Here is a 25,748-nt window from a genome sequence, read left to right on the forward strand (position 1 = left end):
TCACCCAGATTGGCTACGTCCACGGAATAGAGGAGTTCTCATTAATTGTGTAGGGTTTACACAAGTACATAGGTTCAAGCTTTCCTTTAGTGAGTACAGGTGAATGATTTAGTACAAATGACATTAGGAAATATTGTGGGAGAATGATCTCGTAATCACGAAACTTCTAAGTATCGGAATGTGGTATCGTCTTGACTTGTCTTATCTGTCTCACAGGTAGATGTGGCATCTTCTCTGGAAGTACTCTTCCTCCATCCAGGGGTGGTATCTTTAACTGGTGGAGATGCACAAGGTAATGTATCAATTTCACTTGAAGCTTACTTGTAGTTTCAGGCTTGGTCAAGCGCGATACAAACCATGTAGTAGGAGTCCCTCAAGTTGCCGAGCTAGGGGATTTGCTGAAAGAGGTGACAGACAAGGTAAGCAATCAGAGCTCCGGCTGATTGTTCACATTCTCCCTATCTTGCAGGCAGCATGAAGGATAAAGAGAAGAAAAATGAGAAGAGATGATATGGGATACTTTTGCTTTTGAAGAAGTAACTTTCCACAGGCTTATTCTTGAACTGAGCTGGAGGGTTTTCTGGTTTCCTCCAGAGTATAAGGCCGACTGAAGAATTTGAGGGTCAAAACAAGTCCATCAAATCTAAAGTACGTTCGACCCTACTGATATGGGATACTTTTGCTTTGACAGAGTAATGGATGTATCGGCACGTGTGCTGTTACGCTTGTCTCCACATGCTTCCTTGTATCCTTCTCACTTGCCCTATCTGTTCCTCAGGCAGATGCGATATCTTCCCTGGAAGCATAAGATGTTGAAGATGAGTACTCGAGAGCAATGCCAGGTAAGTAAGTTCCAGGCAGTCAGTTCCTGGCTGGAAGCTTGATTCCAAGTGCTGACTGATTGCTCTCTTTCTCCTTGTCTTGCAGGTAAGAACAAGGTCAAAGGAAAAGACAGGGAAAAAGCATGATATGGGATACTCTTGCTTTTAACCCTGATGATATGAGATATTCTTGCTCTAGTATAACTTGTTTGCAGAGGTATTATCGGGGGGAAAGAAAGCTGAATATTTCGAAAGGCTTCGTTGAGAGTGCCCTCTCATATATGAGGAAGGGTTGAGCATTTTTGCAGGTCTGTCTGTCCGTTGGGGATGGAGGTTGACATATATAGGAGTCTCCTTAACAACAAGTAGTAATGCTATTCCTTTACCCTGTCAGAGCACTTTGAAAAAGTGGTCTGTGGTATGTGGAAAGCTGATGTTGCGTGTGAAGATTACAGACAGCTTTATCCAAGGAGATCCGGCTCTTGTAGTTGGGAAAGTGTTGCCTCTTCGGTTTTCGAACAAGCAATCCTATCAGGGATCTGGCTCTCGAGATTCGGAGAACGATGTCTCTTCGATTTTTGAGAAAGCAATCCTGCTGGGGGTCTGGCTCTCGAGATTCGGAGAGCGGTGTCTCTTCGATTTTTGAGAAGGTAATCATGTTGGGAGTCTGGCTCTCGAGATTCGGAGAGCGGTGCCTCTTCGATTTTGGAGCAAGCAATCTTGTTGGGAGTGTTTTCTCGAATGTGAGTAAAGGTTGGGCATGTTTGCTAGTCTACCTTGCCACGAAGCACAGAGGTTGACACACAGGGACTTTCCAATTATCCAGCAATGGTACTGTTCCTTTACCCTCTCTTCGATTTTTGAGAAAGTAGTCATGTTGGGAGTCTGGCTCTCGAGATTCGGAGGACGGTGCCTCTTCGATTTTGGAGCAAGCAATCTTGTTGGGAGTGTTTTCTCGAATATGAGTAAAGGTTGGGCATGTTTGCTAGTCTACCTTGCCACGAAGCACAGAGGTTGACACACAGGGACTTTCCAATTATCCAGCAGTGATACTGTTCCTTTACCCTTGTGGGTAATAATATGGGGTAGCTAGACCTTCAAAATTTATGTGTCTAAACTTTGTTAGTGCTGTTTCTTTGCTATTCTTTTACCCGTCTTGGTCAGAGCGATGTAGTGGAAGCTGCAAGCTTCACGTGCTCAACTTTGGCAGAGAACTTTGGCAAAGTTATCTGTGATACACATGAGCTACTATTGCGTGTGGGAAGTGGGTGATTGAACAGTAAGACTCATGTGCTTTCTACTTCACCAGAAGTCTTCGACAGAATGCCCATAATTTCCGCAAAGCTGAGTGCGTGTGACAGGTGCTGCCAAGGCTGGAAAAGTAGGTGCCTCTTCGATTTCTGAGATCGGCCCTCGTGGTCTCTGAGCAGCCCAACTTTTGAGAAAGCAAGCGCCTCTTCGATTTCTGAGATCGGCCTTCGTGGTCTTTGAGCAGCCCAACTTTTGAGAAAGCAGACGCCTCTTCGATTTCTGAGATCGACCCTCGTGGTCTCTGAGCAGCCCAGCTTTTGAGAAAGCAAACGCCTCTTCGATTTCTGAGCAGGCGCCTCTTCGATTTCTGAAGCTCCGTCGAGTGCAGATTTTTATAGGGGCTGGCATTAAGTTCCAAAGCACACTTGAATCTCCACCAGTAGAAGCTCCATTCTTACACTTCTAAGATCTTGATTTGTTCGACCTCTTCTCTCTTCAACACCTTTGAAAATGTCTGGCCCCTCCGACCGTCGTTTTGACTTGAACCTTGTTGAAGAGGCAGCCCCGCCTTCTCCAGACAACATATGGCGCCCATCCTTCGTCTCCCCTACTGGTCCTCTTACCGTTGGGGATTCCGTTATGAAGAATGATATGACCGCTGCGGTGGTGGCCAGGAACCTTCTCACTCCCAAAGATAACAGACTACTTTCCAAACGATCTGATGAGTTAGCTGTTAAGGATTCTCTGGCTCTCAGTGTTCAGTGTGCAGGTTCTGTGTCTAATATGGCCCAACGCCTATTTGCTCGAACCCGCCAAGTTGAATCATTGGCGGCTGAAGTGATGAGTCTCAAACAGGAGATTAGAGGGCTCAAGCATGAGAATAAACAGTTGCACCGTCTCGCACATGACTATGCTACAAACATGAAGAGGAAGCTGGACCAGATGAAGGAATCTGATGGTCAGGTTTTACTTGATCATCAGAGATTTGTGGGTTTGTTCCAAAGGCATTTATTGCCTTCGTCTTCTGGGGCTGTACCGCGTAATGAAGCTCCAAATGATCAACCTCTGATGCCTCCTCCTTCTAGGGTTCTGTCCAGTACTGAGGCTCCGAATGATCCCCCTCCGGTGCCTTCTCTTTCTGGGGCTCTACCGACTGCTGCGACTTCTCCTAAGCAACCTTTGTGAAGGCTCTCTCTTGTTTGTTTATTTTGACTCATGTATATGTACATATTTGTAGCTTATCGGGGATATCAATAAAATAGGCTTTCCTTCATTTCAACGTATTGTGTTAAATACACCAAAGCCTTCTTCTCTAAGTTCTTTGAATTTTCTTTTGTTGGAGCTTTGTGAGTGGAGCATGTAGGTTGAGGTAGTGTTCCCTTAATTTCCTGAGTGAGGAAAACTTCTCGGTTGGAGACTTGGAAAATCCAAGTCACTGAGTGGGATCGGCTACATGAATCTTAGAACGCCATTGCGCTCGGTCCTGTGTCATGTCCTTCGTTAGATCCAAGTACTCTAAGTCTTTTCTTAGAGTCTCTTCCAAAGTTTTCTTAGGTCTTCCTCTACCCCTTCGGCCCTGAACCTCTGTCCCATAGTCGCATCTTCTAATCGGAGCGTCAGTAGGCCTTCTTTGCACATGTCCAAACCACCGTAACCGATTTTCTCTCATCTTTCCTTCAATTTCGGCTACTCCTACTTTACCCCGGATATCCTCATTCCTAATCTTATCCTTTCTCGTGTGCCCACACATCCAACGAAGCATCCTCATCTCCGCTACACCCATTTTGTGTACGTGTTGATGCTTCACCGCCCAACATTCTGTGCCATACAGCATCGCCGGCCTTATTGCCGTCCTATAAAATTTTCCCTTGAGCTTCAGTGGCATACGGCGGTCACACAACACGCCGGATGCACTCTTCCACTTCATCCATCCAGCTTGTATTCTATGGTTGAGATCTCCATCTAATTCTCCGTTCTTTTGCAAGATAGATCCTAGGTAACGAAAACGATCGCTCTTTGGTATTTCTTGATCACCGATCCTCACCCCTAACTCGTTTTGGCCTCCATTTGCACTGAACTTGCACTCCATATATTCTGTCTTTGATCGGCTTAGTCGAAGACCTTTAGATTCCAACACTTCTTTCCAAAGGTTAAGCTTTGCATTTACCCCTTCCTGAGTTTCATCTATCAACACTATATCGTCTGCGAAAAGCATACACCAAGGAATATCATCTTGAATATGTCCTGTTAACTCATCCATTACCAACGCAAAAAGGTAAGGACTTAAGGATGAGCCTTGATGTAATCCTACAGTTATGGGAAAGCTTTCAGTTTGTCCTTCATGAGTTCTTACGGCAGTCTTTGCTCCTTCATACATATCCTTTATAGCTTGGATATATGCTACTCGTACTCCTTTCTTCTCTAAAATCCTCCAAAGAATGTCTCTTGGGACCCTATCGTACGCTTTCTCCAAATCTATAAAGACCATGTGTAAATCCTTTTTCCCATCTCTATATCTTTCCATCAATCTTCGTAAGAGATAGATTGCCTCCATGGTTGAGCGCCCTGGCATGAACCCGAATTGGTTGTCCGAAACCCGTGTCTCTTGCCTCAATCTATGCTCAATGACTCTCTCCCAAAGCTTCATTGTATGACTCATTAGCTTAATACCCCTATAGTTCATGCAATTTTGTACGTCGCCCTTATTCTTGTAGATAGGCACTAAAGTGCTTGTTCGCCACTCATTTGGCATCTTCTTCGTTTTCAAAATCCTATTGAAAAGGTCAGTGAGCCATGTTATACCTGTCTCTCCCAAAACTTTCCACACTTCGATTGGTATCTCGTCTGGGCCTATTGCTTTTCTTTGCTTCATCTTCTTCAAAGCTACAACCACTTCTTCCTTCCGGATTCGACGATAAAAAGAGTAGTTTCTACACTCTTCTGAGTTACTCAACTCCCCTAAAGAAGCACTCCTTTCATGTCCTTCATTGAAAAGATTATGAAAATAACCTCTCCATCTGTCTTTAACCGCATTCTCTGTAGCAAGAACTTTTCCATCCTCATCCTTGATGCACCTCACTTGGTTTAGGTCCCTTGTCTTCTTTTCCCTTGCTCTAGCTAGTTTATAGATATCCAACTCTCCTTCTTTGGTATCTAGTCGTTTATACATATCGTCGTAAGCCGCTAACTTAGCTTCTCTCACAGCTTTCTTCGCCTCTTGCTTCGCTTTTTTATACCTTTCACCATTTTCATCAGTCCTATCCTTGTATAAGGCTTTACAACATTCCTTCTTAGCCTTCACCTTTGTTTGTACCTCCTCATTCCACCACCAAGATTCCTTTTGGTGTGGGGCAAAGCCCTTGGACTCTCCTAATACCTCTTTTGCTACTTTTCGGATACAACTAGCCATGGAATCCCACATTTGGCTAGCTTCCCCCTCTCTATCCCACACACACTGGGTGATTACTTTCTCTTTGAAAATGGCTTGTTTTTCTTCTTTTAGATTCCACCATCTAGTCCTTGGGCACTTCCAAGTCTTGTTCTTTTGTCTCACTCTTTTGATATGTACATCCATCACCGAAACATAACTTGCCTATATTATGAAAACGACTTGCATGAAATAGATTATTGAACAAGACGTTACGTTGGCAGTGAACCTGTAATATGTAAGTTTCTCTTCCATGTCATGAGCTGATCATATCTCTGACCAGTAATGTCAAGTTCACATCAGATCAGATTGTGCAATTGCAGGAGGTACAAGCTACTGTTAAATAAACGAGGCAGAGAATCTCTGGCGTCTGCAACCAAACTTCAAGGAAGAATATTCAGAACCACCAAGGGGAGGAAAGCAACGAAAGCAACATCAAGTTCCCAGTGTGAAGACCTGCAATGCAGAAACGTGTACTGTGACAGGACGAAGTCTTGCGAGCAGAAGGGTCATTTTATAACTATGTCGTTTTTAGTTTTTTCGTTATGGATAGAAGGGATGGTGGGACGGACGCGGAAGAAATGTATATGAAATGTTATACAAAATGAAAGCTAAAATCCGAAACTGAAAACGATTTTATGTTGTTTTCAGTTTCGAGTTTTTGTTTCTGCATTCTCCTTCATTTCCCCTCCTCCTTTCCTCGACACCCCACTCTTCCTTGTTTATTTCTTCACCCAGTTATTGTCCCTCTATCTTTAGCACAAAAATAAAAAACTAAAAACAAAATGGTTTTCAAATCGGATTTAAGTTTATAACAGAGAGATAAATTTGAAATTTTGTGTCAAAGTCACTTACCACTTTGTGCAGATGTTGCTTTAGGTACCGCTGGAATTTTTGTAGCTGCAACCCCACCAAGTTTTGGAACAAGTCAAATGAAAAGCAGTGTAAAAAGTGTGGCTGGAATATAAACCATAAGGAGCATAGGATACTAAATTCAACTAAAAACTGTAGAGCTTAACACATTTCTCGCATACTTTTCTTGCAAGATGATGGAGATTCAGAAGACAAAGACAGCCATGGAGCTGCAACGTTGTCGTTAAGATCACAAATGAAGCTGATTCCCGAAGTTTTATCATAAGTCGCATCCAAAGGCAAGCTCGGCAGAAGGCAGCCATACTCTATTGACAGTATAAACGGAAAACACAAAATTTTAGAGCAGCGAACACGTTGGATATTTAAAAGCTAGAACGAAAGGGAAGAATTGTTAAGAGAAAAATTTGTGAACGGAGAATAGCCGATTCATTGAGAACAATATGCTTAAGTATTTGTTCATATTAACCATATGAAAAGAACTGGCCTAGATGATTCTACAAACAGAGATTGTTAGCCTGTTACACTTTCACTATTTTATATGACACTTCAAAATTATCTCAAGCTCATCCTCATTGTATCATTAGTACAGATACAAGCATACGATAATTCTTGTTAGCTTAGCTAATGGTTTGTTAACATTTGATTAAAAGTAAATCAGCTGATGTGGCATCGGCTAATCATTCTAAGCTTCTGTCATATAAGTTTGTGCTTCTAATTTTAGTAAATTAGTACGCAAGTATTCCAAATTCTTTCATTTCTTTCTTCAAGTCCTACAACACACAAGAACCATTATTACTGTCACAGTATAGGAGAATAAGGGAGAAAATGAGAGTAAAGTTGCAAGTTGTCAACCAACAGAGTCGAGACAAAGCGAAAATGTATCATAGTAACGAAAAGTTGAAAGTGGCCAATTGTATGTTTCTATGATATATCAAGAAGTACCTTGTGAACCAACTGGTGCATCCAATTAGTAAAATCCACCCCCACGAACAATAAATCGGAAAAGAATATGCTAATCAGTATCAGTTTTTGCCAAAATGAAGAACTGAAAGAAGATTACATACAGTATTCGTTCATTCAATCAGATATAACAACACTGACCTTGAAGAGAGAAGTCCTTGAGGTTTATACGACATAGATTATAAACATTGGACACATTAGCTTTCAGCAATTTTTCTCCAAGTAATGCTGCACAATTCAAGGCCTGCAAGTTTGTAATGAAGCTCTGTTCTTGCAACCGGGAAACATAACTCTCCATTGCATTGCAGCATGCTGTCTCATTTCTTATCACATTTGCACATTCTTTCACAACCCTTGTCATGTTGGGGAAAACCAGAGGACACACTGAACCATACGCAACATAAACATTGAAGATCTATAAGTCAACATATGATTGCTAACTCTGAAATAAAAGGGTCCTTAGGCTATTTGTGTGCTGACCTTTATTTACTTTGCAACTTGAAAGTCCTCTAAGAGTCTTATTCACAGAAGAAGGATCAAGGTTACCGGCCAACCATCGTAGGACAATATTCTTACAATCATCAATCCTAGTTGAGTGCTCAGGCAACTCGTGGACCCCTTCCGAAGTTGGCATACCAATCGCGGCAATTGTTCTAGCAGCATCTAATATGGCATTTTGGCAAACTTGATCACAACACTCACTGACGGGATCAACGTTTTTACAAGCAGCAAGTAGTTTTGAAGAATCCACAGTGCTCTCAAACATATCAACCTCTGTAACAGGGCAAGAGGCTGCAGTAAGGTTTTCTGGTCGAATTGAGCAAATCTTTTGAATATTCTCGTTTGCTCCTTGACCCTCTAGGATCTTCTCAACATCTGAGAGGCAGTGTTTTGCATGAGTTGCATTCAAAGAGAGCATCCCAGAGGATTTACTTGAGTGTCCTATAAGAGTTGCTAAGGTGGCATCAAATTGAGGACAACAAACTACATCGGCCAATAAGGGTGCGAAGAAAGCCCAGCAGTCAGTTGCTGTTATGGTCATCATATTTACAGCCGCTGAAAAATTTAATGTACAGAGTCCTGAAACATATAACGAACCATCATGTGCTTCTCCACATTTTCCATGACATAAAAGTGCCTATTTGTTAAGCATTTTCTGATGAATTTCTGCACTAAGTGAACCATTCAAACTTCAAGCGTGCAACCTAATTAAAACTACTAGAAGATTCTTCACTAGAACTTGGACAATGTAGGATGCCTTCAACTTCTAATTGATAGATAAACTCACCGGACTTTATCTTCTTAGAGAACGACTAATCCTATCACATGGTAATTCACAAGAAGTATTCTTGACATTGCTCCTCGTACCTGATAATGCTGGGACGCTGTTATTCGTGAATGGCGTCAATGGTGAAGGGGCTAATAAAGGAAGAAAAGGCTGAGGGTTTACACCGGTTGCAACATCAGGAGCTACCGCTTCCGCATCCCTAACCGGGTCACAATGGGACTCATATACACCTGCAAACACGTTAACAGAACCTAAGCTCTCATAAGTAGAAAACCCAACTCAGTCATCAACAATAAGACAGGTCTAATACATGAGCAGTCCTCAAACTTCAAACAAATAAGATAAACAATTAACATGCCAAATTGCCAATCCAATTGGAAACATATATTGAAACCACCACAACCCAATAATCTAATCTGCAGAAACCATAATATACCAATGTACCCATAAACTTTACTCCAACATACCAACTAAAAAATTTCCATACTGAAATAAAACCCCACCCAAAAAAAAACCTAAAGGGGAACACCAATCACTTGGTAGGACCAGTACAACTCAAAAAATGCCCAGTATAAATGCTGACAGAGAAGCAGTAACAGAAAGTATGAAACTTTCAACACTTATACAAATACAGGTAGAGGTTGTAATGCAAAAACCCAACTGATAATTTTAATGAAACCACAGAATGTATGAAATTTAGTAAGGACAATGGAAAATTTGAAGAAAAGGGAGATAAGCCGAATCACTTACAGAGAAGGAGAAGTAGAGTAAGAAAAATGTGAGAGACCCTTTCTCTCATTCTTGCATTTGTTCGGTGTCTAGTTTCCAACTTTAACATCTGATAAGTAACATTTGGAGATTTTAGGGTTTGAAACCAGGTGAAATTGGCAGGGGAAGAAGAAATGGGAAGCGGAGTGAGAGTGTCAGAGAGAGAGAGAGAAATGGAGTTCAGCCTCTCTCACTCCAGCCATGGCACAGTTCGCACGTGTGACGGAGGAAGCCACGTGTTGCGGTGAATGTCAGGGATGATCACGTGCTGGAAGCCCAAGGCTCTAGGGTTGGCACGTGAGCAGTTGCTTGTGCGTGTCGAGTTGTGTTGCGTTTAGGTGCGGCATGGCGGCTTTTGACCCGTCGGATGCCGGTCAGAAAAGGAGAGAGAGCCGTCGGATGCAAGCAAATTAGAGTATCTCCTTTCTTTTTAGGGCTATCTCTACATTGTACAAGGAAGAAGGATTTTTTTAGGATATTATACAGTCAACAAGTTTAAGGTGATTAAACTACCGATTTATTCGAAATACATGAATAACTACACGATCTTCAAATTAAATAAAATTTTCGTGTTATTTTAGATGATGATGCAAATAGAATGAATGGTGATGTTTTACGGTCACGTTAGTGGAAAATGAGGAATTTTCTCGTTATTAGGAATGAGGGATGTATTATCTTTATTGAGACTTTTCTCTTTATTTACTAACGTGATGTCATTTAATCGTGCAAACTTTATAATCGAAATCGTTCATTCTCTTATCATTATATATAGAAACATTCATTTAATTTTAAAACACTATAGTCATCATATGAATCAAAGAACTTGACAATTCCCCATGAGGATGCAAGTCTAGACAACTTTCAAGTCGAATGAATTTTTATAGATATTATATTTAGATTTATGATAAGAAGAATAAAAGTTGGGGTTATGACCTTTACATGGTAAAATGATATCACATTACAGAGAAATGAGAGTTTTCATTCTTATTTGAAATAAGGGAAGTATTACCTTTTGCGGATAAAATGAATCATGATGTTTCAATTTTCTCATATTGCACATAGAAGTTCTGAAATAGTATCAAACCTAGAGGGAAGTATTATCCTTTAACTCATGTGATGAAAATATTGTTTACACTTTAGCCCTGAACTAGTCTTACGTCCATCATGTTATAGATATAATGAAAGACTTGGGAGGTCAAATAATTAGAAAGCATAAGAATTCAAAACATCAAAGGTGTAATGTGTGAAAAATGCAACCCCATAATCCATTTTGAAGATCGCCACATACCTAAAGAATGTAAAATTTAGTTGATTTTTTTTTTTTTTTAAAGATAGTATCTACCCTAAGGATGGGGGAGTGGACTAAGTCTTACAATAGATTTGCCATAATAATGTGTTTCAACTTCGCCTTTAGCGAGAATCGAATCTAAAACACTTACAAGTCTTGACCATTCATGTAATCTAACGAATTTAATCCTCCCACATCATATTAGAATAGAATGCACATTTTGCACCTTAGCACTAATACATTTCTCTACGAGTCTTCTCCTTGTCCTTTTCCACTTTTCTTTCGACGCTCAATGCCAACTGGTTGAAAGACTACAATTATTTATTTCAGTTAACAATTCAATTCCTAGAACTAATCGTCAATTTTCCTTTTGACTGAAAATTTCAAAGAGATATATAATAGTTACGAAATGAGCGTTCTTGATAATTAAATAGATATAAATACACACACAAAATATTGTTCTTCGATTGTTTTTATTTTATTTTATCAAATCTTGTTCTTCGACTGGATCGCAGGGGAAGAGATAAATAGTAAGATTTACTGACGTTAGTCATTACCCCAAAAAAATTTAGGTTGAGAAAGTTATTTGTCTGTCCCTTCACACACCCATCATATTATGGAGCTTGTTATATCTTTATGATGGAAGACAATAGATAGTTGGATATTGCACAATAAAACTACACAGCCATAGCAAGCACTTTGATGACAAGTGCTTCGTGATTTTACAGAAAGTGGAGAAGACAACGAGATAGAAGGGTGTAGGAGACGGCAAAGAAAAGGAAACGATATGGTACAAAGGGGATTTAATTCAAGAGGATTGGATTCCATTCGATTACATGAGTTTATTCCGATATAGTAGGCAAAGTGTTGGTAAGATGCATGTAAAAAAAATCTGGAAAAGAGTAGACCCCGGAGTTTTAAATTATAATTTTGGAAATTACTACAACATAGTAGGCAATTATATATGAAGGGTTCTTACCGGTAAGAACATGTTCATTAGGTGAGCTGAATATTTACAATCATTCTTACCAGTAAGAACCTTTGTAAATTTTCAGCTCTAATAATGAACGTGTTCTTACCAGTAAGAACACGTTCATATATGATTAGAGTCTTGTTTTGTACTAATTTCTAAAAAAAAAATTTAGGCCTTTGGTTCTACTCTTTCCTAGATTTTTTTTTTTAATTATTCCGAAATAGTAGGCAAAGTGTTAGAAAAATACATGTCATAACAAGCCTCACGAGTTATCGCCAGAATGCAGGGCATGACTTGTCTTGACACGCTAACTCTCGTATCGTGGCATGCCAAAACATCGTTGTTGGCATGCGATGACATGTCACATGTCTTGACACGCTAACTCTCCCATCATGGCACGCCATAATAAGCCTCGCGAATTGTCGATATAATGCATGGCATGTCATAACATGCATTCTGCTGACAATTTGCGACGCTTGTCATGTTGGGGCCAACATCGATGTTTTGACGTACCACGATGCAAGGGTTAGCATGTCATGCCATGCATTTTTCTAACACTTTGACATGCTAACCCTCGTATCGTGTCACGCCAAAACATCGATGTTGATATGCTATGACATGTCATGGCATGCATTTTACTGACGTTTTGCGTGCTTGGCTTGTGATGGGAATGTTATGGGATTAGGATGCCAAGACATGTATTGCGGACATCTAAATTATTCTGAAATAGTAGGCAAAGTGTTGATAAAATGCTGGCATGCCAAGACGCGAGTGTTAGTGGAGCTATGACTTGTCTTAACATGCTAACCCTTGCATCGTGGCATGTCATAACAAGCCTCGCGAATGGTTGACATAATGCATGGCGTGTCATGACATGCATTCTGCCAACAATTTGCAACACTTGTCATGTAGGGGCCAACAATAAGTTTTGGCGTGTCACGATGTGAGGGTTAGCGTGTCATGTCATGCATTTTTTTAACACTTTGATATGCTAACCCTCGTATCATGGCATGCAAAAACATCACTGTTAGCCCCAACACTAGCCTCGCTTCTAAATAATTCCGAAATAGTAGGCAAAGTGTTGGCAAAATGCATGTAAAAAAAAAGATCTAGGAAAGAGTAGACCCTCTAGCCTTAAATTTTTTTTTTTAAAAATTACTACTATATAGTAGGCAATTATATATGACTAGTTCTTACAGATAAGAACATGTTCACTAATTGAGCCGAAAAATTACAAAGGTTGTCAGCGGTAAGAACGCATGTAAATATTCAGCTTCATAATGAACGTGTTCTTACTAGTAAGAACGCGTGTAAATTTTCAGTTCTACTAATGAACGTCTTCTTACCGATATGAACACATTCATATATGACTAGTGTCCTGTTTCGTACTAATTTATTTAAAAAAATAATAATTAGGCCTCGGGGCCTACTCTTTCCTAGAATTTTTTTTTTTAAATTATTCTGAAATAGTACGTAAACTGTTAGAAAAATGCATGTCATAGCAGGCCTCGCGAGTTGTCGCCATAATGCAGGGCATGACATGTCTTGACACACTAACCCTCACATCGTGGCACGCCATAACAAGCCTCGCGAATTGTCGGCGGAATGCATGGCGTGCCATGACATGCATTATGCCGACAATTCGCGATGCTCTTGTCATGTCGGGGCCAACAAGAATGTTTTGGCATGCCACTATGTGAGGGTTAGCATGTCATACCATGCATTTTTCTAACATTTTGACACGCTAACCCTTGTATCCCGGAACGCCAAAACGTCGTTGTTGTCACATGTCAAATGATAAATATAGAAACTCGGGATCCTACAATAATGGTTAAACGAATTTAAGTTATAACTAATTTCTTGTTATTTACCCTTACACCTTTTTTTGTTGTTGTTGGATTTCACCCTCACAGCTGAAACCCTAAACTTTTCGGTGCTAGAATACTTGGTAATAAAATGTGAACGAAGAGAGTCAGTGTCACATACTTCTAAATTTGGGGCTTTGTGCCCTTGTGAAAGGTAGTTGTCTCCCATTATATATCATGTATGATAACAATATGAATAGGAAAGTTGAAACCACCATCCACATCTGCATACGCGCAACAAGGCTCCAATATTTCGTAAAGAAATCAATAAAACAATGAACATAAATATCTGATCCATGTGAGATATGTTTCTAAAGACACTTTTAACGCGTAAAACCCTCTCATATGTGTGTGTGTGGGTAAATACATAATTTCAGGATTAATTTCAACGACCCTGAAATCGCGGTATACACAATGCAATGCAGAGAATTTGAAACTATTGGTGCTCAGAATTCACATGATATGCAGTGAACCCACCTCACCATGCAGAGCATCTCCATCACATGCAGTGAACCCCACCCGACCACCCTTTACAACCAATTACGTGATATAGGTGTCCAACACATTAGTTTGCAGACACGTATATGTTACTAATTGCTAGCCTTGACTTGTATTTTACTTGATAATCGGAAAATGTTCTCTTGTCAAATTTATGTTGTTAGTTACGTAAATTTTGGTGGTGTCAAATTGTAAATCCTCATCAACTATTGATGATATTTATAAATCCAATGCGTCGAAACCTACATATATACTAGTTTAAATACCAAACATCACAGACTGAGTAATATTATTATACCAGACTTATATTGTCAAATAAATATTTACGTTGTTTTGCAGTGAATTTGAATCGCACACCTAACTTAAGCATCTTATACCTGTTGTTTTAGGAGTATGATCTGTCCAAGCAACAATTCCATCAAGTCTGTTCTCTGCGCGTCATCATTATAATAGTCCTATAAGCAAAAACCAGTTCATCATAAAACGCAAATATACAAAAGTACTGTTCTAGCTGATGGCATGAGCTCATATGACACTTTAATTCGTTATATGATCGATGAACTTATAAATGTGGACGGTTCCTACATCTATGTATGCTTAATATTGTAATATAAAAGGTAGTTAAAATTTGGTGAAGCCCATCTCTGTAGCTTGCATGTATAATTAGAGAACAACTTCATGATAAAGATATACTGTCATCATGGTGTGCTGGACGATTAACTGAAAATCATACTGAATGAATAAATTTACACATGTCGTTGAATTATTGGCACGAAAAGTCATTGCAGCAGTGTGCACTGCCATATTAATCCTTCTCTTATAATTGGGGTCACTTGCTGGTAATTGGATCATGATGGAATATGTATATTTTACGTGCACGAATTGAGTACTATCGGTTTGTACGATTAATCGTTTATCGGATCATCTCATCGTCACCAAAATAAGTAGCTAGCTAGATAATAGGATTAGGAATGGAAAAGAAATGATCGGAGCTGGATTGTACCAACTTTGTCACATACTTAATTCTGATTGATACCCTCTATTGGGAGTACGTAAATTGCATAGAATCCAGCACGTATGTAGAAATAAAACCTACCATTAACAACAAATTTTAATTAAGCGTCATCTGGTGTCATCTACAGTGGCTGTACTGTACCTTGTATTTGGCAGTGATTTAGGGGAACTTAATTAATTAAACTATAATTAGTATTATTTTATCTAAGTTTAAGCCAAACACGTATGCATATATATTGGACGGATCGAAAGGAATCTTAATCGAATAGAAAGACCATTATATTAAAGGACACTAATAAAAATGATTTGAAAATTTTGAGTTTTAACGATAAGGATAAAATAAAATGTAAAGTGAATAGTACCAGTATTGACTTTTTAGTGTAAAAATGTGGTTTTTCGTTAAAGTGAACAGTACCAGAAGTTTTTCGTTAAACTTCCTTTATATTAATGCAGATACTTTTGAATTGTGTTTCTGGTTGACCAGAACTAGAAATAAAAAACTCAGTTAATAAACGGTTACGCAAATCACATAAAACAAACACATACGCGGTATGGTAGAATATTTTTGACAATTCTAGAAATATAAGAGATCGAGAATCGCTTAATTAATTTTTGTGAGCAAGTGTAGTGTTGTTCTCAAGCAATAATTAAATGTTAATCCCACTTTTTCCTTCAAAATATTCGGCGCAACAAACGCAACCTCATGTGCTTTTCTTTCACCCTTCTCCGGTTCTCCATCTATATATATTAATGCAAACACTTTTATATAACCCCTACCACCTCTCTCTCTCTCTCTCTCTCTCTCTCTCTCTCTCTCTCTCTTTCAAGTAATACTCCATTTTTTCTAGAAAATCTCAGCTATGGGAAATTGTTTGAGAAATAATAACAAGATTGCATCACAAGATTATGAGAAGCATGAAGCAGCAAAGGAAGCAGAACCCCTAGAAGCCAGAAAAACAGCAATGCCATTGCCGTCGAATTTGAAGCAGGAGAAGAAGTCTGTGAGGTTTAATTTACAAGAAGATCATCAAAACAGTGGTAAAAGAGTTGGTGGTGGTGATTCTAAAACTGGTGGGGCTGTGAGGATTAGACTGGTTGTCACACAGGAGGAGCTGAAACAGCTGCTGAATTATAAGAAAGATTCAAACCACTCATCTTTGGAGGAATTGTTGAATGCTGTCAAATCCAGAGGAACTAGGGTGTCTGAAATTAATGGAACAAGTAGTGATGATGAAAGCATAAGCAGTGGTAGTTGCTGGAGGCCAACTTTAGAGAGCATTCCAGAGGATCAACATTGATATATATATATATATATTATACACTAATTGTATCTATATATATCTATCTATTGGGTTAGTATTTAATCACCATATCATCATTGTACTAACTTCAAGTCTGCAAATTTGTTCAGTTGACTCATTATATGTTCGCCATCAAAAGCCAAAATTTGTGGTTTACTTGTTCACGATAATTACTTGTGTTTTTACTTTTATGTTGCATATGTAAGTTAAAGGCGCAAATCAGAAAAGTAGGTGATCGTTCAACAGTCGAATAAATTACTAATTCATATCTGCTTTAAGTTGCAACTGCAACCAAATTGTTTAAGACAGTTAGGCCATTATTTTTTGAACTTTTGAAAGAGTATGGTAGTTACATATTTGAATTTAACCGAGTTGGCTCTACACCAAGTTCAATGCCCGTCTTATAATTTAAACTAGAGGGTATTTGTCAATTTCCTCCCATAACTTGTAAGGAGTTGCTAGTTTTCTCCATAACTTTAATTTTAGCTGATTATCTCATATAATTAGCCAATTTCCTCTTAACGTTAGATCTTGGAATTTTTCATTCAAATTTTTATCAGTTTTGGTAACATGGCAAATGTTTGATGGCAATAAGTAATTTTATCCCTAATGCGGACAACGGATTGCTTTTTTCTTCATCTCATTATCTTCCTCTAGCTGACTCGGTACATTTTTTGTTTGAATTAGCCATGGGAGTCCAATTACAAGCTGCAAATTATTGGCTTTGTACCCAATTTTCCAAAACAAAATTACCTTTTTGACCACATACAATTGCCATGTGTTGTCTGCGTGAACAAGATGGATGAAAAATTGAATGAAAATTTTCAAAATTTAATGCTAGGGGGAAATTGTCTATTTATAAAAGTTTAGGGGGGTAATTGGCTAAAATTAAAGTTCATGAGAAAATTAGCAACTTTATACAAGTTTAGAGAACAAATCGACAAATATGTCTTTAAATAAATTGGAGTATCACTCCTAATAAAAAAAAATTAGAGTGTAGTCTTTAAGTTTATATTTAGAAGAATGCATGCATTGCCTCTGATAACAAGTTTGTAATCGCTCCTACATAGAGAGTTTGTGAGGAGCAACATAAACAATAATAAAAAGACAGTCAAATATAAGGTTTCGAGTTCAATTCTCATACCTAATGAGTTTGATATTTAATTACAATCATTTTCTCTCCTTTAAAATTGTTGTATCAAAAAGACAAAAAAGTGTAAGACATAAATAACAATCAAATTTAGTAAGCTAATATCAAGGTATTTAAATATGTATTGGGTATGGCTAATTGACAAATCGACCCACACAGCATATATAGGGGTGCTTTGCCATTTGGCATCTGTTGGGTTTTTGGCTTGACAAATTTGTCACACGGCATATTTGATGCGTTTTCTGGCATGGATTTGGGCAAGATTGTGCTCTTTCCTTACGTTTATCGTTTACACTAAATCCATTCTTTTCGAGTTTCCCAAAAAAAATAAAAAAAATCCATTCTTTTTCGAATCCTTCAAGACGACACGAGGCACTCATCCTTTACACTTATATGAGTCATGTTAACCCCAAAATAATTGGATGAATTCAGTGAATTAATCACAATTTGTCATCAGTACCGACATGAACTTCTTGCCGACGTCTTTTAAGTCGTTAAATCAAATTCAATTGTTATCGGTCACCAGTGCCTAAAAATACTCAAAAAGTTGAACCAGTGGATAGAAAACATGACGAAATATCTAATTGAGAAATTATTGTATGGTGTTGCAAGATCACCGCGTGTTGTAACAATCTTCTTGTGTTACAACATATAACAATATTACAGTACCATACACTTCTCAAAAATTTCATTCTCTTGGTCACATTTATCAGTCACATAGTAATCGATGTAACAATATTACAGTACCATACACTTCTCAAAAATTTCATTCTCTTGGTCACATTTATCAGTCACATAGTAATCGAAGATTCTTAGACTACTCATCCTTAGATTTGATATCAATAATCAAGATTTACAACGTATTCATTTATTTTCCTTCCTCTTAATATCAAATCAAAAAGCGAGTCACCATAAATCTCTGCATTCTTCAAGCTGTTTTTTTTTTTTTTTTGAATAAACAATATTATTCACAATAAATGAGTGAGAAATTAGGCCAAACCTCATCATAAACTAATAATAATGTGTTCAAATTCACATATAACGAAAATCGAGCACTAGGAGTTAGATTCATCATGTGCCATGAACAAAATATCACATTGGTCGTTTATCGTGTTCAAGGGCACAACACTGCCTATAATCTTGCTACCCTTGAAAACCAAAGGTACGTATTTAAATGCTTTAGAACAAGCAAACAATCGGAACCGGAAAATTATTCTACTGCTCGAAACTATCTTTTTAACCCGGTCGAAAGACCGACAAACCAACAAGCCTACACAACCCTGGGCAGTGTTAAAATGAATAACCAAAAATCGCCTCCGTCCAGCGAAAAGGGATCGTTTCCTATGATCTTTATTTTCTTCCTCACATTCAATTGAAAACGCTTCCGGTGGGATGGATAACAAGTCCTCGGAACAACGCGATTCAATTACTGCTTGCTTAGGTTCCTGATAACGTATTGAAGAATGCCTCCGTGGTTGAAGTATTCCAATTCCACCTGCAAGTGCAACCAAATCACAATATGAGCAACCTAGAAAGAGATGTTTCATGACGAGGCTCATGCTCGCGAAAGCGTAGTAAATGTGTTACCGAACAGTATTATCACGGAACATTACTTGGTTTTACTTTTAGAATAAAACGGAAATTAGACAAAAGCAATGTAATACACGGATGATGAAAGTAGCAAGTACCTCAGTGTCAAAGCGAACAGTGCAGGTGAAAGATTTTCCATTGTCCGTTGTGACAGTCACATCCTGGCCAGGTTTAATCTCGCTAATGCTGCTAGGGAGGTCAATGGTATAACGTTCGTGACCAGTCAATCCTAGCGTGTCTGCATCCTCACCGGCCTTGAAGCAAAGAGGAATGATACCCATTCCCACCAAATTACTGCGATGGATTCTCTCGAAACTTTTAGCAATCACTGCTTTAACGCCCTGTTGCATGGCAAAGAGAAGATAGAGATACCATAACGAAAACTGGCAAACTCATTCAAATGGCTGTGTAAATTAACTCACCAATAGCATTGGGCCCTTGGCGGCCCAATCCCTGGAGCTTCCACTTCCATACTCCGCTCCAGCTATCACAATAGTGTCATGCCCATCGGCCTTGTATCTCTGAAATAGAAACAGAACATTGATTGCAAAGATTTAGTGAATAGGTTTCTGTAGTTAACAAAAGATATAAATTCGTGCAAAGATTCGGTGGTAACTCACAGTTGCTGCATCAAAGACAAAGAGCTTCTCCCCGGAAGGAATGTGAACTGTTTTTGGACCTACTTCCCCATTCAAAAGCTTGTTAACAAGGCGGATATTGGCAAAAGTTCCCCTTGCCATAACTTCATCATTACCACGACGACTTCCATAAGAATTGAAGTCTTTGCGATCCACCCCACGCTCAAGAAGGTACTTGGCTGCAGGACTATCCTTGTTGATGCTTCCCGCTGGAGAGATGTGATCTGTTGTAATGCTGTCACCAAAATTCAACAAGCAGTACGCATCCTTAACTCCATGAGCACCGGGAGGATCCATTGTCATGCCCTTGAAGTATGGGGGCTCATGAATGTAGGTTGAATTAGGGTCCCATGAGTACAGTTTGGATTCGGGAACTGATAGCTGATTCCACATGGGGTTGCCCTTAGTAATTGACTCGTAAGTGCTCTTGAACATATCTGGCAACACACTGGATTGCACTACCTACAAACCATACATACAGTCATGAATTGATTTGGTATACTGCTAGAGTTTTGCAAGAAATCCAAAATTCTAATTTACCTCAGCAATCTCCTCTGTGGACGGCCAAATGTCCCTGAAATAGACGCTCTTACCATCCTTCCCTGTTCCAATTGGCTCCTTATCAAAGTCAATGTCAACCTGGAAAATGAAATTTAAGGTTAACTCGTGTCGATGATCAGTTCATATGATGGATGACCGCTGGCAGAATAACTAAATACATAATTAAAATTCACACGGCATAAAAGGCATTATAATAGTAGTAAATGAAAGTGGGATAAAGAGAACATGCAGTAAATACTATTTAATAATGCTTCAACATCCAACAATGTCTTATTAATCAATTTTCTTGTTAAGAAATCCGTAAACATGCCAGCAAGCAAGTGATTCAAGGATTAGGGAACGAGGGATATCCCAAGTAATCTAATAATATATTTTTATTTTTAGAGACTATAAATCTGATAAGAGTTCCGAATGAGAGGGTTTCAGAGACTATTTTCCTCAAGACCAGAATACACTATGTTCGCATATGACTAGAAATGTAAATAAAATCACTCTTCCCTATTCTTCAGAATAAAAAAAAATGTATTATTTCTTGTGAGGCAAAATCCTATAATCATTAGAGTGCACACGCACACATAACAGGAACACGAAAGGCCCTGCCATCAAATAATAATCCATCTCTACAACAAAGTAAATACAAGGAATAAACAAATAAAGGAGATGAAGCAAGGAAAACAAATTTAGGTGGTTAACTATTGTACATAGATGAAGTTGAATCACATAACCAAAAACATAAAGCCACGAACATGAAAAAACAAATACATTGCACCCTAAGCAAGCATGACATACCGTTCCAGCAAGGGCATAAGCAACCACCAAAGGAGGAGAGGCAAGGTAATTAGCTCTTGTTAATGGATGAACACGGCCCTCAAAATTCCTGTTTCCAGAGAGCACAGCAGCTGCTACAATGTCTGCAGCAGAAGGATAGGATTTCAGATCCACATGCTAGAGCTAGAGTAGAAACTCATTAAATGGGACTTGAGTTCTTGTGAAGAAAATAATTCATGTAACATGTAAATATGATTGAGTTTTTCAAATTATATAACCTTTAGGAAAAAATAAACACTAATACTTCAACATTACCATTTTCTGATATAGCAGAAGCAACACTTTCATGCAAATCCCCTGAATTCCCAATGCATGTTGTGCACCCATATCCAACAATATGGAAACCTTGTTGATCAAAATACTTTTGCAATCCACTGCATCAAACATATTAACGTTCAATAAACAGTTTGTATCTAGTTTTAATAACTTTAATTATCTAAAAACAGAAAACTACCTGTTTAGTAAATATTTTGTAACTACTCCGGAACCCGGGGCAAGACTTGTTTTCACCCATGGCTTGACCTGAGTTGCCAGCAACTCAACATTCGATTATACAAATACAAAAAGAGTTCTCTTCCACAATTTATATTGCAAACAAAAGAAAGAAAAGAAAGGGAAAAAATGGTCGATTGTTGATGAGAACTACAAGATTGCCTCACCTCTAGACCAAGTTCACTAGCCTTCTTTGCAACGAGAGCAGCCCCAAGCATGACACTTGGGTTTGATGTATTTGTGCAACTTGTGATTGCAGCAATCACAACACTACCATGCTTAAGCTCTGCTGGCTGTCCATTGAATTGAAACTTCGCCACTTTGTTTTGCACCTCTTTTGGTATAGCAAATCCCTACATTCAGCAAGAATTTTAGGAAGGATGGCACACAACAAACAGAATTGCAACTGCAGCATTATCTCAAAAAAATAAAAAATAAAAACAGAGTATCTAACAAATAGAGTCTTTACTCAAGTCCATTATGGATCAGCAAATATGGCAAGTTCGTTTTCCAAATGAAAAAGAACATTCAGAAAATTTAAGGAAACACTGAGGATAATGACTTACCTTGAACCCAACCTTGTTATCAAGACAAGCATGCCAATCAGATTTCATGTCTTTCAAAGTCACGCGGTCATGAGGTCTGCGCCAAGAATACCAGGTATAGATGAATATACCAAAACAAAAAAAACAATGACTGCAAATTACAAATTGAATGATAATAACCTCTTGGGTCCTGAGACACAGGGCTCGACTTCTGAAAGGTTCAATTCTAGGTAAGATGAGTATACCCTTTCAGATTGAGGCTGAAATAAAGAAATGTTAGTCAACAGATGCATCTCACACAAAGTTTGAAAGGTTGATTCAGATAATTAAAGAACTAAAATACCAAGGAGCTCTTACCTCATTATAGTCAACAAACAATTTATTTGCCCGCAGATAACTTTCAATCATTGACACCTGTAAATTAATGAAGAGGTCACACATCTTTAAAAGAATACTACTTACAAAACTAATTATTCGGTAAAGCACTCACAGTCTCATCACTTCTGCCAGTTAATTTGAGATATTGTAAAGTAACATGATCAACAGGGAAGAAACCCATGGTTGCACCATACTCGGGGGACATATTGGCAATAGTGGCCCTGTCAGCTAATGATAGTTCACCCATACCATCCCCTGCAGACACATACAAACACGAACCCATTATATAGCCAGCACATAACAAATGCAATTATTACTTAAAATTACACATATTCGGAATCATCTTACCATAGAATTCAACAAATTTTCCGACAACTCCATGCTTCCTCAGTATTTGCGTGACAGTCAAAACCAAGTCAGTAGCAGTAACACCATTGTTTAACTTTCCAGATAACTTGAACCCGACAACACCAGGCAACACCATGCTCATTGGCTGTCAATTTCAAAGCATATTGCATTAGAATAAAATTCAAAGTGAGTCTAAACTTTGTAGAGTATTAGCATGCAACGATGTAAGTGTGCATCAAGGTGTATTAAACAATCACATTAAAAATGCCTTCTCAGCTCTTTATGTAATTTTCAAGACTTCACATTACCTGGCCAAGCATAGTAGCTTCAGCTTCAATACCTCCAACTCCCCATCCAGCAACACCTAACCCGTCAATCATGGTTGTATGGGAATCAGTTCCAACCACACTATCAGGGTAGAGTAAGCCATCAGTGTTGAAAACAACCCGTCCAAGATATTCAAGATTAACCTGAAATTACAACATGTCCACTAATTTTAAACCAAATCCATGAGAATTATAATTTTCTACAGAGACACAAAGGTTACATAAGTATACATAGCTATTAAATGACAAAAAACATACTATTTAGTCATTACCTGATGAACAATGCCAGAACCAGGTGGAACAACAAGCATATTATGGAAAGCAGTCGAACCCCATTTAAGGAAAGCAAATCTCTCCTTGTTTCTCTGGAATTCAAGATCCATATTGGCCTGCACTGCATTTGCTGATCTTGCAACGTCAACTTGAACTGAATGATCAATAACAAGATCTACAGGAACCTGCATGATGCAGAATTTTGTTTAAACATACATACCAAAACAAATGTAGGAGCGAATACAGCGAGTACAATATCTGAAGGGGGCACAAAAAATACACTAAATTTGCAATTACAAGTTAACAATTGAGTTATGATCGAAAGTGCTGACACCAAATCCCTGGCACGGTAACTGAAATAACAAGACTGAATGCACATAATGAGAAGTTAAGAACTCCACATACCAAAGGATTGATCTTCTTAGAATCACTCCCAAGATTGTTCATAGCATCACGCATACAAGCAAGGTCAACCACAGCTGGAACTCCCGTAAAGTCCTGGCAACAAAGTCATATAAGCGTTGGAAAAAGAAAAAAAATATACTCAATAACTTTGTCTTCTCTATATCCTACAAAGGGTAAATGATACTCCTGAATTACCTGCAAGAGCACACGAGCGGGCTTGAAAGGAATTTCAACTTGCTTTGGGGCACTCTTTTCCCAATCAATAATTTTCTCAACATCCTCCTTCTTGACTTGGAAGCCATCGCAATTACGGATAGCAGATTCCAGAAGGATTCTGATAGAGTAGGGCAACTTATCTGTTACATATACGCACAAGAGGATATAAATAATCGTACAATTACACGAAACCGGAAAATAGTATTCAGATAACTGAGTGTTCGAAAGTTACCAATCCTTGGGTCGTTCAGAGAAGGAAGGCTGTAGAATTTGCCAAACTCGCCGCCTCCGGGCTTGGGAAGACTGGTCAAGTTTGCCTTGAAAGGATTTTCGGAAGCTGAAACCACACGGATGAACGATCAGAGCCCAAATTAAGACTGTAAATCCAATTTCTGAAAATACATTTATAAAATTACCAGAAAAGCCCACAATTTCAAGTTTTCTATCTAAAAATTCAGATTCTACGACACCAGTGTCACATTCATTCAATAAGAAAAGTGTTTCATGAATTGAAATACGAACAAGAATTAGATCGAATTCAAAAGAGTTTCCGAGTCATTTTTCAATTTTCTCAGTAGCCAAACAGTATTCATTTCGCAACTACTAAGCAATAGCAGCTGAGCTGCAGAAGCGTCAAAAACACCAAAACCAATCCAGATTTTCGAAAACAACCACAAAACAATAACGATTCAGATAAAAATTAAAAACTCGATGAACAATCCGAAAACAGAAACTCCGAGAACTCCGGAATGAGAGGAGACCGTACCCATGGAAGCGATCTTGCGCTGGAACTGTTCGATGACGGGAGCGACGGCTCTGATCTGCGAGCGGAGGGTGTAGGGGGAGCGCCAATGGACACCGCCGTGGCTCCAGCGAGGGAAGGAGCGAGCGGCGGAGGAGGCGCTGAGGAAGCGAAGGGAGGCGAAGTGGTGGTGCGACGGCCTGAGGGGCGAAGAAACGAAGGTTCTGGACACGGCGGAGGAGGAGGAGGAGAAAAATCGAGCCCTAGAAGCTCTGAGGAGGGAGGAGGCAGAGCAGGACGCTGTGTTTATATACATGACTACGATCACGCAATCATATAGACAAAACGATGACAGCGGATAAGGATTTGATTAGAGAGAGAGAGTGTGTGTGTGTGATGATTGAGGAGAGAGAGAGACGAAGACAGGAGTTATGGAGGGGAACGGAGAAGGAAGAGGCGTGTGGAGAGCGAATGGAGTCTAGGGCTGCGTGCCACGCTTCTAGAAGTAGACTGGCTGGGCTGAGCCTGTGAGAGAGGGAAGGGAGAGGGAGAGAGAGAGAGAGAGAGAGAGAGAGAGAGAGAGGGTTCTATGAGGCGTGGGCAGGTGGAAGGAGCATTAATAGGACAATGTCCAATCAAGTATTTCCACATCACTTCTTTGTCTATTTCCTAATTGTTTGACCCGAAAACTAATGTTCAATTTGTAATTACATTCTCTAGAAATAAGCTCCGTTGTCCATTCATAGAGGTTCTCATATGTATCAACGATTAAATGTGATTTTTTTTATTTATGGATGACTGATAAAGTGAATCACGTACTATTGTGTATTTTGATTTATCTGTATGATATATGATAGTATGTGATTTACTTAAAACTCAACCATAATGTCATCATCTTCAGTAAAGGCACCCTGACCTGCTAAATAGTT

The 25,748-nt window shown here is 38.9% G+C and overlaps 3 protein-coding genes across 5 annotated transcripts; 1 reads left to right on the plus strand and 2 right to left on the minus strand.

The window, feature by feature from the left end:
* Positions 1–5,647: 5,647 nt before the first annotated feature.
* On the minus strand, positions 5,648–9,828 carry LOC126583328 (uncharacterized GPI-anchored protein At1g61900-like). Of its 3 annotated transcripts, none has more exons than XM_050247678.1 (8): positions 9,371–9,826; positions 8,701–8,850; positions 7,813–8,412; positions 7,474–7,716; positions 7,315–7,326; positions 6,534–6,677; positions 6,355–6,399; positions 5,648–5,955 (listed from the first exon to the last, which is right to left on the minus strand). In XM_050247678.1, the coding sequence occupies exons 1-8, from the start codon at positions 9,456–9,458 to the stop codon at positions 5,897–5,899; spliced, it is 1,341 nt and encodes a 446-aa protein (XP_050103635.1). In that variant the 5' UTR covers positions 9,459–9,826; the 3' UTR covers positions 5,648–5,896. The 3 variants fall into 3 exon arrangements, with proteins under 3 accessions (XP_050103635.1, XP_050103636.1, XP_050103637.1); XM_050247680.1 differs by lacking the exon at positions 5,648–5,955 and adding an exon at positions 5,971–6,273 and having other exon boundaries at positions 9,371–9,828; XM_050247679.1 differs by lacking the exon at positions 7,315–7,326.
* Positions 9,829–15,679: 5,851 nt separating this feature from the next.
* On the plus strand, positions 15,680–16,497 carry LOC126583331 (uncharacterized). Its single transcript, XM_050247683.1, has one exon. It carries the CDS (start codon positions 15,887–15,889, stop codon positions 16,322–16,324), a length of 438 nt encoding a protein of 145 aa, XP_050103640.1. The 5' UTR covers positions 15,680–15,886; the 3' UTR covers positions 16,325–16,497.
* A 2,056-nt stretch (positions 16,498–18,553) lies between these two features.
* LOC126583323 (aconitate hydratase, cytoplasmic) lies at positions 18,554–25,373 on the minus strand. Its single transcript, XM_050247664.1, has 20 exons — positions 24,844–25,373; positions 24,310–24,414; positions 24,057–24,217; positions 23,862–23,954; positions 23,456–23,641; positions 23,166–23,327; positions 22,858–23,002; positions 22,622–22,764; positions 22,489–22,545; positions 22,312–22,391; positions 22,153–22,228; positions 21,754–21,939; positions 21,549–21,616; positions 21,350–21,468; positions 21,056–21,177; positions 20,246–20,344; positions 19,688–20,167; positions 19,490–19,588; positions 19,166–19,408; positions 18,554–18,972 (listed from the first exon to the last, which is right to left on the minus strand). The coding sequence occupies exons 1-20, from the start codon at positions 25,133–25,135 to the stop codon at positions 18,904–18,906; spliced, it is 2,985 nt and encodes a 994-aa protein (XP_050103621.1). The 5' UTR covers positions 25,136–25,373; the 3' UTR covers positions 18,554–18,903.
* Positions 25,374–25,748: the final 375 nt, after the last annotated feature.

This window comes from Malus sylvestris, chromosome 9, assembly GCF_916048215.2.
Source record: "Malus sylvestris chromosome 9, drMalSylv7.2, whole genome shotgun sequence".
Lineage (NCBI taxonomy): Eukaryota > Viridiplantae > Streptophyta > Magnoliopsida > Rosales > Rosaceae > Malus > Malus sylvestris.